This window comes from Callionymus lyra, chromosome 17 (genome assembly GCF_982586985.1).
Source record: "Callionymus lyra chromosome 17, fCalLyr1.hap1.1, whole genome shotgun sequence".
In the NCBI taxonomy this organism is placed as follows: domain Eukaryota; kingdom Metazoa; phylum Chordata; class Actinopteri; order Syngnathiformes; family Callionymidae; genus Callionymus; species Callionymus lyra.
This window is the reverse complement of record NC_141834.1, coordinates 20,787,637-20,802,296: the sequence shown is the minus strand read 5'-3', so window position 1 is coordinate 20,802,296 and position 14,660 is coordinate 20,787,637. Positions and strand designations below refer to the sequence as shown.

Sequence of the window (14,660 nt, the reverse complement as noted above, 5' to 3'; positions counted from 1 at the left end):
CCACGGCTCGGACTATTTCATCTCAGGCTTAGATAAAGGAAAATGTCACATTTCAAAATGCTACAAAATGCTAATTTGTACCGCTAACAACATCTCCAGACAGATATTGAGTTTCTTGAATCAGAGATTTTGGAGGCCATCCCAGCTACCCGGGGGGAGGCTTTGGGACACCCTGGACAGTTTGGTCAGCTTGAATACACCATGTTATCACGGGTCACTTTCGTAGAACTATTTAATCTCAGGCTCAAATAAAGGAAAATGTCCCAATTCAAAATGCTACAACGCTAATTTGTACCGCTAACAACATCTCCAGACAGATATTGAGTTTCTTGTATCAGAGATTTTGGAGGCAGTCCCAGCTACCCGGGGGGAGGCTTGGGGACACCCTGGACAGTTTGGTCAGCTTGAATACACCATGTTATCACGGGTGACTTTCGTAGGACTATTTCATCTCAGGCTTAGATAAAGGAAAATGTCACATTTCAAAATGCTTCAAAATGCTAATTTGTACTGCTAACAACATCTCCAGACAGATATTGAGTTTCTTGAATCAGAGATTTTGGAGGCCATCCCAGCTACCCGGGGGGAGGCTTGGGGACACCCTGGACAGTTTGATCAGCTTGAATACACCATGTTATCACCGGTCACTTTCGTAGGACTATTTAATCTCAGGCTCAAATAAAGGAAAATGTCCCAATTCAAAATGCTACAACGCTAATTTGTACCGCTAACAACATCTCCAGACATATATTGAGTTTCTTGTATCAGAGATTTTGGAGGCAGTCCCAGCTACCCGGGGGGAGGCTTGGGGACACCCTGGACAGTTTGGTCAGCTTGAATACACCATGTTATCACGGGTCACTTTCGTAGGATGATGGATGGTCCTTTTTTTTCCACTGGTTATATTGAGAGAGTCGTGTAGCGCCAGTAACTTTTTACTGCTGAAGGAACCGCGGTAACATGGCAGCTGTGGATGTCATTAACGTGTTCAAATCGACCGTTGGAGACGCAGCATGTTGTGCCAAGAGACCCAAGAGTGTTGCCTCCCTGGGATTCAAACCCTGAACCGCCAGCGTCTGACAACTACCTTTGTCCTTATATTACGAAATAAAAACTAGACTTTCCAAAACTAACCACCTTTATTCTGTTTTTAATAACAACCATAATATGACCAGAGTGACTAAAAGGGTATTTTGTTTTGGAAATAGAAGCAGGTGACGAACGGAACTATTACATTCATGTTTGTGATTTGTTTCAAGTGCACACTAGTTAGCACTTGATGCTATCAACTTGCGACATTATCCAAACTCAAGTCATTTTTGGTGGCTTTAAACACATTTCTAACGCTAGATTTAATCTAGAAGTCACGATACTATGTTGCTCTCATGGGAAAAGTCATTCAGTCGCCTCCTTTTTAAGGAAGTGAAAAAGTGTCTTGTCATGAAAAAGAGAATTATAGTAACTTATTTTCTCACTTTGAGCCTCAGACAGAACATGTTTCTTATTGTGACTCGATATATATTTGCCTCACAAAAACTTTTGAGAGTGAGTTGAGATTACAAAACGTAGGAAGCAAATGTATTCCAATAAATATAATGTTTTGAGCCTCTTCTCTGTTTGCATACTCTACTTTTGTGTCTTTGGGCATTTCACTGCAAATTTCATGGTAAAGTTTTTCGATATAAATATCTATAAAATTGATACAACTTGGTTCTCTCGCGGTCTTACATATGGTTCTCTCGGGCTCAGAAAGATGTCATGAACTTCTGTGTCTGATGATTTTTTTGAAATAGAAAAGAAAATAAAGAAAACGGTCAAGAAACATCAACTTCTTCCTTACTATTAGTGAATTATTTTCATAAGGATGGTTTTTAATTAAAATAAAGATCTGTAGCTTAATAAAAATAAAAAAAAGTTTCAGTCTTTTAATAGTTGAAAGTCCTGCCAAATTATTGTCCTTATTTTATCTCTTAGAAACTTCATAATTTCTTTCTTAACTGTCGTGTTCTGCCAAAAATGATTCTAGCACTCTTTTAAGTGAGTAGTAACTCTGTGAACGTTAGTTTCACTCACATTTTTTACGTAAAATATCGGTCACGGTTTTGTATCTAGTAAATATCCACAGGAAACTCCAGGCATTTGAGCTGGTAATTTAGTTTTTTTTAAGTTTTTTCACTGTATCCTTTTTCTTTGCGTTATATCCTTTGATCCTCGTTCTTTATACTTTGCACTTTGTTCTTGTTTTCATGAAACTTGCTGTACTGAACTGGAAACCCAATTTTCCAAAAGAGATCTCCAGAGGGATTAATAAAGTCCATCCATCCATCCATCCATCCATCCATCCATCCATCCATCCATCCATCCATCCATCCATCCATCCATCCATCTATACATCAATCCGTCAACCATCCATCCATCCATCCATCCATCCATCCATCCATCCATCCATCCATCCATCCATCCATCCATCCATGCATCCATCTATACATCAATCCGTCAACCATCCATCCATCCATCCATCCATCCATCCATCCATCCATCCATCCATCCATCCATCCATCCATCCATCCATCCATCCATCCATCCATCCATCCATCCATCCATCTATACATCAATCCGTCAACCATCCATCCATCCATCCATCCATCCATCCATCCATCCATCCATCCATCCATCCATCCATCCATGCATCCATCTATACATCAATCCGTCAACCATCCATCCATCCATCCATTTATCCATCCATCCATCCATCCATCCATCCATCCATCCATCCATCCATCCATCCATCCATCCATCCATCCATCCATCCAACCATCCATCCATCCATCCATCCATCCACTCGTCTACTGTTTTCTTTAGAAGACGGAAATTTTGGACCATCAAACCAAACACGATCCTTCTTCCGCGTCACTTCTAGATCTTCTCCGGTCGAGCTCCAATAGTCTCCACGAGCCGAGTCTCTCCATTTTTAATTGACCCCGGGTCAAATTGGGACTGGGATAATATTTAGTTAAATTATTCTCACTTCCTTCTGAATCGCATTTCCATTAATCTCCGATTCATGCTTTATTTATAAAGCGCGGAACAATTACCATGCAAAGCATGTCTTAACTGTCACCTCTTCCTCCCTGTGAACAGTTTAGTAAATATCAAACTATATTTATTATTAATAAAGCGCCGGCTGAAATGGGCCGCTTTCGTTCATCCATTATTGAGGAGCGAGCGCTAGGGTTGCCCCTCCGTGCGATGGATTCCAACATAATTAAGACCACTGGCTCAGGTCTGCGTCGGCGTTCATCTCAACTCCTGCTCTCCATCTGTGGGAGCTCCAGGAGATCCTCGGCTTCAATCACGGCGTCACGCCTGGTGACAGACTTAGCACAATGGTTGTTGATTTTATTATCACAGCACAACTGGTGGAGACCCCCCGCCGCTTTACTGCTGCACCCGAGCCCCCGCCGCCACTCATTGATAGTCGCACCCCCCCCCCATACACACACACACACACACTCCAAACACACAAATAAACATCTTTTGATTACGCTCAGGTTGCGGCGCTCGCTGATATCCTGGATGAGGCGGCGGCGGCGGCGGCGGCGGCGGCGCGTGTAGAAGTGAGCGCGTGCGTGCGACTGCAGACGTTTAGTAATTCGCCCGTGTGCTCGCTCACAGTAACCTGGTTTGGCTTCCCAGCTGTGCAAGCTGTTTCTCTCATCAACATGTGTTTACTGGCAGGGGACCCTTATGTTTGCATTAGAGGGAGGCAATAAAGAGGAAGGAGCGGCCCCAGGGTCTCGGAAAAAACTACCGTTCGGAATCCTCACCATCGTGTGGTCCGACCTTTTCGTTTGATTCCGCGGGAAACATCTGAGGCGACCACCGCAAACCAAACATCGCTTCAATTTCCGACTTCTGAGCCAATTAACACCAGATCCAGAGACACACACTTGCGTTACACCGAGGTGCGAAAAGAAAGATTAACCAGATGTCTACAAGGCCTGTTATTTTGGTTAATCAATAGAACCTTGAATGGCTAATGAACGACATCAAAGGAGGACGAGCGTTCGCTTCTAAACAGCCACAGGCGAGTGATGGACTGTTTTCATCTCTTAATAATAGCCGTAGCTTTTTGTTTAAATATGATAATGACGCTTCGCTCTTTGATTCACTTTAGCGCCGGCTGCCGTATGACAGCGAACAATAGACTCGTTTCAGATCAAACCGCGGCTCAAACAGTATATTTTAGGTCTTACTTCAAAGAGTGGAAATGCTAGAAAATGATCAATACTTCACCGGATCTGGACGAGCGCCGCATACTTCACTTTTAAGTCCCGCTTTATGAGTTTGATCTGGCACGAGGTACGGAGTTAAAAGGTTGGTTGGAACTTTATATCTTCCATGAAATATTGTCCACAAGGAATAGAAATGATGGATATCCAAGATATTCAATTAATTTATAGATTGTGAGGACAGTATGTTTTTGGTTGATCACGTTTTGTCTTTCGATGATGGGAAGAAACCCATGAAGAAGTAGGAAAAAGGCACAAAAAGGATAATGTACAAACTTTTATATGATTTCAAAAGTTGTCACGTAAACAATAAACTCCATAAGAACAACTTGATCTGTAAAACTTTGATTGATGTAGCTTCAAATTCATCTTGGATCCAGATGGAGACCAGGAAAACCACAAAAAATAATTTATTTTTTACCATATCCCACCTGCATTTTTTATAAAAACATTCCAGTTATTTTGCCAACAGAGTAGTTGGAGTCTAAACTTATTGGTAATGATGGTTAACCTTTTTTTATCAATATAAGACATTATAAAAAAGGTCAAAACCGTATCCTTAAATTGTTGTTTTTTTTAGCGCTTTTTGTTTGCTTTTTATTTATATCAAGTTAACTCAACAATTTGAGGAACACTTTCTGTAGAAGATTTTTTCATCAATAAAAACGGTATTTATTGAGCACTTTACCACTAAATTGACTTAACAACGCCATCTTTCAGAGACTAGGAGTAGAACATTGGCTGGTGAACAGGCTCAACATCTCAACTCTGACTCAAGCTCCGGCAAAATCTGTCGTCAAATTCAGTTCCCAGATCTTATTCCCAGTATGCCAGGGCTGCACCCTCCATGTCAGCCACTCGCCTACAACAACTATATCAAGGTAACGAAAATAGAAAGAAACTGGCAGCCAGTGAAGAGTTTTAAGGATCGTAGAAATGTGAGTTCTTCTACCAGAGCGGCTCAGAATTCTCGCTGCTAGAAAAGCGCTCTATAAATATAAATGACTTACTTCGTTACACCTGTTGAGGGTTACGAACGAACACTTATTAAATCTACGGTGAAAAAAACAAAACGACTTGTAAATAAAGTATTGTGGAAACACCAGACACGAGTTGGACTTTGATAGTGAATTATTCAACATGAGATTTGAGTTGAGTTTTAAGTGAATGTTTGTCGAAGAGCCAAAGGAAGTGAAGACTCACGTTCCATAGGGTTCCTTCACTTGAACCGTCATATCATCCTCTCGAGTCAGAAGCAGCTTTTCATCCAACTCAAGGTGAAAATATGAGGTTTCCCGACACAATGGCAAGAATCCTGCCTTTCATGCTTGTACGTCACGTTTTTTCACTTTATGTGTTTTTTAAACTCCATCACTCGCCGTCAACCTTGGCAGCGCCGTGGACCAGCGATTTCAGCGGGTTTGCCAGGAACCGCCAGTGAGCCGCTAATCGCTCAGAAGAACTTAAGAGTAGGTCAGAAAAAAAAAGTAACACTTTGTTAGCTAAAAACTTTCTTGGCTCGCCGCTCTCTGGGATCTTTGCCTTCTCCCTTCATCTTCGCCAAAGATGTGTTGAGCACAATAGATGCAACATGAAATGAAAAAACCCTTATTTGTTTTGTAAATGCGTGTCGCTCGGTGTAACGCTCTCCAAAGGCTTTTCTAATCACGTCTCTTCTCTGATGGATGTGAGAGCCAATCAGATGGCTGGAAAGGAGCCAGACGCTTCATAATTAATGGTCCGCTGATCCCCCCATTAGGGCCACCTTTGCATCTACGATCCCACTTTTGAAATACACGTCGCTCCATTACAAACGGCGGCGTGTCAACAGGAAGTCCCTCGCCGACGCCGCGGTCGCTCTCGTTAGCACGAGACCGTTTGACAGAAAGTGAAACTCTGAGGCGTCGTGACACGATTTTCAACCTACAATACGATTGAAAGGAAAAACACACCCGTGAAGACATCAAAGGAGTGTTTCAAGAGAAACGTCAACCTGATGACGACGGCGGGAAGAAGACGGCGACTCGTGACAGCGAAGAGCAACGTGGCTGGAAATAAATAGTGCGTTTAAATATCCGTGTTGAAAGTTTGTTTACTCGCGCAGTCGGAGGAGGGGAATCTGGGTTGAATCCCTGTAGAGCCCGTTGACTGAGGAAGAAAAGATGTCGTGACTTTCAACCACGTTCGGTCTCGACGTTCAACCTTTTGAATCCGTACATGGTCGCCACGATATAGTGATGTTATTATTTAAAAAGGTGAATATAATCAATAGCTGGTTAGCGCGGTCGCGTCATAACAAGAAGGTTGATGGTTCGCTTCCAGGCCGAGCCAACTTGTGACCTTTTCTGTGTGTAGTTAGTATGTTCTCCCCGTGTTACATGGGTTTACTCCGGACACTCCGGTTTCCTCCCACAGTCCAAAAACATACAGAGGTTGATTGAGAACTTTGGGGAAATTATCCATAGGTATGAGTGTGTGTGTGAATAGTTGTCTGTCTTTGTGTGTCCTGAGACAAACTGGCGTCCTGTCCAGGGTGTCCCCTGCCTCTCGCCCTGTGATACTGGGATAGACTCCAGTCTCCCCACGACCCCGGTAAGGGATAAAGCGAAAGTAAATGGATATAATCAATAGAAAATGTGAATTTTAGAAAAGTGGTCGTTTTAAACTTGACAAAATAAGTAAATAAGAAACACATAATAAACTGAAAGAATAATGAGTAACAATTTATTGACATATACTTGTTTGTTGTTTTTGTGTGTTTCAAGTCTTAAGTAAACTTTTATTGTGTGTGTGTGTGTGTGTGTTGTATAACAACAGACTATTAAATCTTAAAAATGTGTTAATGTTAAAAGCCAGAAAATGATTTCATAACTTTTTACAAACTGAAATATATGTCATTTATCACTTTATAAATGAGTTAGAAAGTTAGTAAAGAGATGGAAAAATACTGCAAGGTTCGTCCATCAATTGAAGTTGATCTCATAAAAAAGATAAAGACTTTTTTTTAATGCATTTTTTATGTTTGAATTGTTTAAATTGTTAGTTAAAATGACGTTGAATATTCATTTTGCAAAACCACATGACATGTTTTTATCTTTCTTTAAAAAACAATGTAACATTCTCCAGAGCTCATAAAAAACCCCGACACTGGTTCTATTGAACGACCCAAATAAAAAAAAAACCAACAGCCCCAGCTCTAAATGTCTTGAATTGAAAAGCTGTTTAGTGGACCCTCCCACTGATGCCCCTCCAGCCAATGGTGCGCACCCCGAGGCAGGGTGGAGGGGGTGGAGAGAGAGAGGGATGGAGGGATAGATGGAGGGGGTGATGCACTGCCCCCCTGAAGCAGAAGAGTTCTCTCCACTCAGCTCCTGCCAAATTCGGTGAACCCCTGCTACCAGTGTGACTGTCAATGCGCATTTCCCATTGGACCGAACGAGAGGACCATCCGGGGAAGACCGAGAGAGAGAGAGAGAGAGGGAGGGAGAAAGAGAGGGAGAGTGAGAGAGAGAGAGAGTGGACTGAGAGGAAACTTCATCACTGACGAGAAGGAGGAGAGAGCGCATCCGTGCGCAGCACGAACCCGAGGACTGGACTGTGGAACCCCCTCTGATCTTCACGCGTGGACTACCAGACGCAGAGGAAAGTTGCCAGAGATGGAGTGCTGACTTTTCCAGCCCTTTTTTTTTTTTTCTTTCTTCTTCTTCTTCCCCCTTTTTAAAGTGGATGCTATTGCGGAGGAGTCCCGGTGATATTCCTGCGGATCAACATGACTGCGATATACCTCATCTTCTGCCTTATGGTCACAGGTATGTTGGAAGTGGTGCTGGTTCTGGGGGGGTGAGGGGGGTGAGGATGGAGGGGTGAGGATGGATAGAGGGGTGAGGATGGAGGGGTGAGGATGGATGGAGGGTGAGGATGGAGGCGCTGCGGCAACAACCGAGTGTTGATGCTGCAGTGCAACAATCCGCGAGCGTGTGAAGGAAGTTTCTCAGAACCGATGCTCGAGAGGAGACGCGAGGCATCTCCGTGGAAAGAGTCTCTCGTGGGAGGAGAGGATGTTTCTCGAGGATGCCGCGCGCACGCGAACGGAAAGTTTCACTCGAACCCACCGGGAATATCCACGCGTGTGTAACGGCGTCAGGAGGAAACGTGTCTCGGTGTGAAACGGTCTTAGTTCACACCAGAGTTCCGTGGATTGGGTCACGTTGTTAAAACGGGTGTAAATCTGGGATCAAAACTTGCAATTTTGAGCGATTTTTATGGTGTTTCCATGAAGTCCGGGACGCATGTGGGACCAGAGCGCGCCGCGCGTAAGAGGATCCTGTGAAACCAAGACCGTGTTTGTTTGTTTATTAACAGGATAGATTTACGCAGGAAGCCTCACAATCTCATGGTTTAATTTTTTTTAAATCATCAAATATGACGCTTTATATACTGAACTTTATTTTATTAAGAACAAATATGTCTCTATATCTTTGCCTTAATCTTGATTTAAGCGAATTTTAACTGCAATTATTTGACGATAAATCTCTATATTCATCAGCAGCACGTGTTTTATTCTGTGGCAAAGCATCGCCTTCATAATGTGTTGCCTATAAATACATTAAACACTCTTTATAAACACCTGTGTCAAGCAGCAAAAGTTACCTTAATGTGCTGCCAACACCTTTGCAAGATCAACTAATGAATTGTTCAGCAAAAGAAGAAAAGCGTGAGTGTGGAACACTAACTGTCTGCAGCACATCTGCTACATTAACTCTCATTTGGCTCTCGCAACATTCACGCTCACAAACTGTTGGCTTCTCAGCACTTTCAGGGGTGTAACTAAAGCACCTTTAAAGATAGACCGGGATCTACAAACCCTTCAGGCGCTTCTGAAAAACCACCGTTTTGTTTCCTGACGATCACATGATCACATGATGCTGTTGAACTGATGCACAAGTCGGAGTGTTTTTTTTTTTATTACTTTCCACCACATTCTCGGGGTGAAGGGAGGAGGGGGGGGTGACCTGAACACCCTTTTTTTTGACTGACTGGCAACAGCTGGATGAGGAAGGGCGGTAGCCAGACAGTGGCATTACACCCCCCCCCCCCCCCCCCCCTCACACACACACACACACACACACACCAGTATAAACACACAAGCCGTCCTCACACACCATGAGAAACGGTAACAGCTGCACCAACCAGAACGTAACAGATCCCGGATCAGACTTATTGTACCCATCTCCCCCCCCCGACTCGCTCGCACACACTCGGATGTGCTTAAACGTATTTCCACGGAGCGTCGCCGCACTTTGATATTCCCCTGCATTTGCATGTATGCAGTCCTGCGCCACACTGACAATTTACTCTCCGCTCGGCTCCCGGAGGAATTGGATTCCACAGCGCATCAGTATTCCGAGTAATCTTCGCTGAGCTCTTCTTTGGAACCTTTGGCTCCGGGTCGCCCCGGCGTCTCATTGGGGCCCCGAGTTCAAAGGCTGCGAGCCCGAGATTACAAGTTTCTGCACCGCCGTCCTCTTAAGTTGTGTCGCCCGTATATATATATATATACGCAGGAATGTTGTGGAGGATTCCACCTCTTTTTCTTCCTTTCTGTGAGCGGGTCGTAGAGACCCTGGAGGGTCTCCGGCAGCTGGGCTGGTGTCGCTCAGGTGAACATGTGCTCGGAGCTAACAATGCGCCGCGTGCTCTGGAAATTGATCCGAATGTGAAGCTCTTAGTTCCGTAGGTGTGTCGCGACAAAGATGGAGGCGGAAGTGAAATGGATAGAATTTAACAGCAACAAATATTTTATATATCAGTAACAGGAAGTAAGATTGTGATTTTCTTTCAAAAAAGTAACCAGATAGCAGCTGAACCGTTAGCTATAGCAATAAAACTGAACCCTCAGGGAAATTCTTTGGTTTAGTCAGGCATATCCAACCTGGCCTGGGGGCCCCTTTACCGGCCCCTCATCAGATTTCATGCCACCCTTAAACAATACATGTTTTATTGGTTGTCAACAGAAAAGTGGATCAAAAGTATTTAAAGCTCTAATGAAAATTCCATGTTTGTTTAAGATAAGTTCTACTTCATCTGTAGATATAAGGTCAGAAAGGGCCACAAATTTGCACCTCATCCGTCCCCGCCGGCGCCGAGGAGCCCTCCGGGCTAATGAGGTTGTATTGGCTGAGAAAGAAAGTCTTGTACTTCAAGAACGAGCTTTTTTTCCTCTCATGATCGTCTCGGGCCTATTAGCAGACATTTTTCCTCGCGCCGCGCTGATATGTTTCCGGACACCGGGGCCCCAGAGGTTCTGAGAATCAGTGCATATTTCATGAGACGCCGTTTCTGAGGCGCTTGGAAATATTGTTTCAGCGATGGGGTCACGGATGAGATCCGGGGGACCGAGGACTCGGGGAATACTGTCTTCACAAGGACATGTGATGTTGAAAGGCTGGAAGCTGGATCCTGGTCTCTCTCCTCTGTCGCTCTCTCATCCCTTCTTCTCTTCCTCCTTTGGCTTCATCGCCTGATATTAGCAGATATTGAGGGAAGAAAGTGCCAGAAAACTTTTGTGGCCAAGAATCTTTTTTTTCTCGGCCCGAGAGCAGAGTTGTACGTATAGTGCCGACGCAGCAAAAAGTGAACAGCGCTGAGTCTCGAACAGAAGTGTCTTGAATTATTTAGAAGAGCAGTCATGGCGAAGATATAGATGATTCTTGGCCTACTTTGATTTCCTGTCCATGTGACCTCCGTTTAATGCTCGTGTTCCTGTCGTGTCGCCTGATGTGATTTGTTTTGTTTGTTGTTTCTCCACAAAAATGTAGGTAAACCAGCATAAAGAGTCATATTGTTTTTATCAAAACTGTTCCTCAGCTAGAATCATGACTTCTTATTCATCACAACAATAATAAACGTGTGAAACCAAACTAAAATCTATACTTCAGTTCTAAATACTAATTTATATCAACTTAAAACCAGATATTTTCTACTTGTGGGCAGCAAACAAACAATAGAAACACCATAAACACACACCACTCTTTTATAAAGTTGTGTTTTCTAGATGATAAAAAGTGAATTGATCATTAACTTAAGAGTTTGTCTACTCACAAGAAGACAGGTCTGAAGGTGCCTCTGGAGGGCAGGAGGAGAACTACAGGTAACAAAAAGAATATAAAACATAAAACAAAATGTTTATTTATTAGAGGTTTTATTTGCCTTTATATCTTCCATAAAGAGTAGAAAAAAACAAAAAACAACTTGTATTAATTGTGCTTTCAGTTAAATTAGCGAGGACTATGTAAAGAGAAATAAAATAGAAACAGCAATGAAAAAAGGTGCTCTGGTGCCCCTGGAGGACAGAAAGAGAACTACAGTATGAATAAAAAAATAAAACAACAACATAAAACAAATAGAAGCCACTGTGTATGTTTTATTTATTAGTTTTTATTTGCCTATATATCTGAAATAAAGGTAAAAAACAAAAACAACTTGTAGTCATTTTGCTTTTAGTTAAATAAGCGAAGATTTTGTCAAAAGAAAAAGCAGCAAAAACAAGAAAAGAAGCGGCAAAAAAGGTGCTCTGGTGCCTCTGGAGGACAGAAAGAGAACTACAGTATAAATAAAAAAAACAATAATAACATAAAACAAATAGAAGCCATTGTGTATGTTTTATTTATTAGTTTTTATTTGCCTATACATCTAGCACAAAGGTAAAAACAACTTGTAGTCATTTTGCTTTTAGTTGAATAAGCGAAGAATTTGTCAAAAGAAAAAGCAGCAAAAACAAAAAAAGAAGCGGCAAAAAAGGGGCTCTGGTGCCTCTGGAGGGCAGGAGTAGACACAAAACTCATAAAAAACAACTTTGTATGTTTTTATTTACCTCCTATATATCTTTAACAGGTTACAAACTAAGACAACTTGTTGTAATTTTGCTTTTATATTATGTCAAGCGAACTAGAAAGGGAAAAAAAGTTAAAAGAAAATGGTGCTTTGGTGCCTCTAGAGGGCATGAGGAGAACTACAGTAAAAAATAAAATCAAACAAAAACTTTGTATTTATGATACTGTATCTTTCAGTGGTTATTTCACTATCACTAGGTAACAAACAACTTGTTGAAATCATGCTTTTAGTAAAACTAGCAAAGATTATGACAAGTGAAGGAAAAAGCAGCAAAACTAAAGTTCAAAATGACGGTTAAGTATGAGCTGGAATCCTGGTGTAAATATATGAAAAGTCGAGGTGATTCTTTTTTTCCACTAATGTAAATGAACGCATCCGTAGTTGACTCAAAGCGCTAAAAGCCTGGAGTGTTTTATTGGTGGGCAGGAAGAGGCTGATGGATGTTCAAACAGTCGCCTGCTGTTCCTTCTCATCCTGAAGACCTCATGCACACATGCCACCGTCGTGATAAACAAAGATTCGCCGCCCGCCGCCCTCCCTCGTGGTCGCTTCGAGTCTGGAAGGAGAAGCTGGAATGAGACGGGGAACAATGGGATTCATAATGTTGCCTGTCTCTAATCAGCTCGCGGCGAGAAAAAAAAGCAGATAAAGGACTTGGCAGTGTGTCCGGGGGCATTGTTATCATCTGCCGGCAAATTAGCAGCAAACGCACTCTGCCACGGAAGGAAGTCAAAGTCGACAGGTAACAAACCGTCGCTGACACTTGACCTCTTTCGGCATTATTTTTAGTGCGAGACGCCTATCCTGGTTTTGTCTTTGCTTTCTCCTTGAGTCTGTCTCCTCACATCCTCACCTTGTCTTCCTCTGGGGCAGCGTCCGGGGAGGAAGTGACAAAGAGAAGGACAATGGAGCGCTCGTGTCAGCTTCCTGTCTTCGCCTGCGGTCTTTCTTCCTCCGCCCCTTCACCTCGGGGTGTATCATCAGCATCCAGTCTGCTGGAGACAAACTTGTTTACTCACTTGTTCTTCACGGCAAACACACTAACGGCGGCGAAAGCTTCGAGTGAGAAACTGAAATTAATTTCGTGCATGTCATTAAAACGTCACCTCGGGGGAAACAGTCATGTTCGTACAGTAGTGCCTTTTTTTTTTTTTGGAAAAGACTTGACTTGCAGTTTATCATCCGGTAACATAAAATTGTCTCTTCCTTCTTTGAAACCACTTCAAAGACCGACCCCCGACCAAGACTGGAGATTCTAAATTGAGTTTATCTTCAATAATTATGGATCTTGACCCTCTCCGGATCCTTTCAGATCTTAAATAACTCATGTACGTTATTGAAGTTAGACTTGGGTGGGTTAATTTTTTTTTGGGGGGGGGGGGCGTCGAGTGACTCACGGTGAGCCAACAAAAGCCGCACAAAAACACACACTAATGGAGGTCAAGGGTACACACTGGGGCGGACGATAAGTTGAGATGAGTGTTTGGCATCTTCGGGGCAATGTGCCCTTTCTGGAGTGATTAGTCAAAGTCCAACTGTCTAATTAATGATCCTCCCGCTCAGTCATCCCGTTCACTAGCAGTGGAATAACATTCAAAGAAACATGAAATCTTCCCAGACTGCTTCACTCTTTATCAGGAAAAAAAAAACCAGCGACATTGGATGCATCTCAGTTCTTGTGCATAGAAACGACTCAATGGTTTGAAAACCGAAAAGACCTTCTGAAGTTGAACAAAATGGAAAGATAAATAGAGTTGAAGCAGAAGTCTTTACACTTCGACAATATTGCGGTAATTCTCTTCATAGCAAAGCTTTTGAAAAATAATCAGCGGTATGTCAAGTTTATACAGGAAGCAGAATTATTCAGCTATAAGAGTGTCCTTCTACATGGAGGATAGTTTAAAAAAAACATGTGTTTCTCAAAGGTTTGTAGCTTTTCAATGGCCATCAGACCTTCTCCCACCTCTATAGCGTCTTCTTGAAGTTCACTTTACACGCTATTGTGTTCCCTCCTGTTCCTTAAACAGCCAGAACCGACATTGTATTAGTGACTCAAGCACAAATGGAAATAGCCGTGTGTGGATGCGGTTCACTCTCAACCTCCAGAGTACAGAAAAAGACTGCTGAAGGTGACAGGGTGAGCAGAAGAAAAATGTTTTTCCTCAGCAGAGATTTTTTCAAATAGAGCCGAGAAAGTATTATCAGGAGGTTACCGAGAGGTGTCGGCCAATTTGCCATCAGCTGAAGGCTGTCAATCAATCAAACCCAGGCAAAAAAATGTTAATGTTACGGAGTGTTTTTAAAGGCTCCACATTGTGGGTGGCCGTTGGATGTCAAGGAGGGGAAGGTGTCTATCCATCCTGCCGTTTATTTGGACAAAGAAGGCTGGTGTGGAAAAAAAAAAAAGTAGGTGCTCCGCCTGGGAATAAAATGAGAAGGCAGCAGGGTCAAAGGGATTTAGCTGCCAGGAGCCTC

General features: G+C 42.8%; 1 protein-coding gene across 2 annotated transcripts in view; it reads left to right on the top strand.

Annotated features, from left to right (window-relative positions):
* Positions 1-7,825: 7,825 nt before the first annotated feature.
* kirrel2 (kirre like nephrin family adhesion molecule 2) overlaps positions 7,826-14,660 on the top strand; it is a 41,134-nt gene continuing 34,299 nt past the window's right edge. For both annotated transcript variants that reach the window (XM_087812967.1, XM_087812966.1), the window contains exon 1: positions 7,826-8,101. In XM_087812967.1, coding sequence (XP_087669093.1) covers positions 8,062-8,101 — 40 coding nt within the window. In that variant the 5' untranslated portion in view covers positions 7,826-8,061. The remainder of the gene's footprint in view (positions 8,102-14,660) is intronic.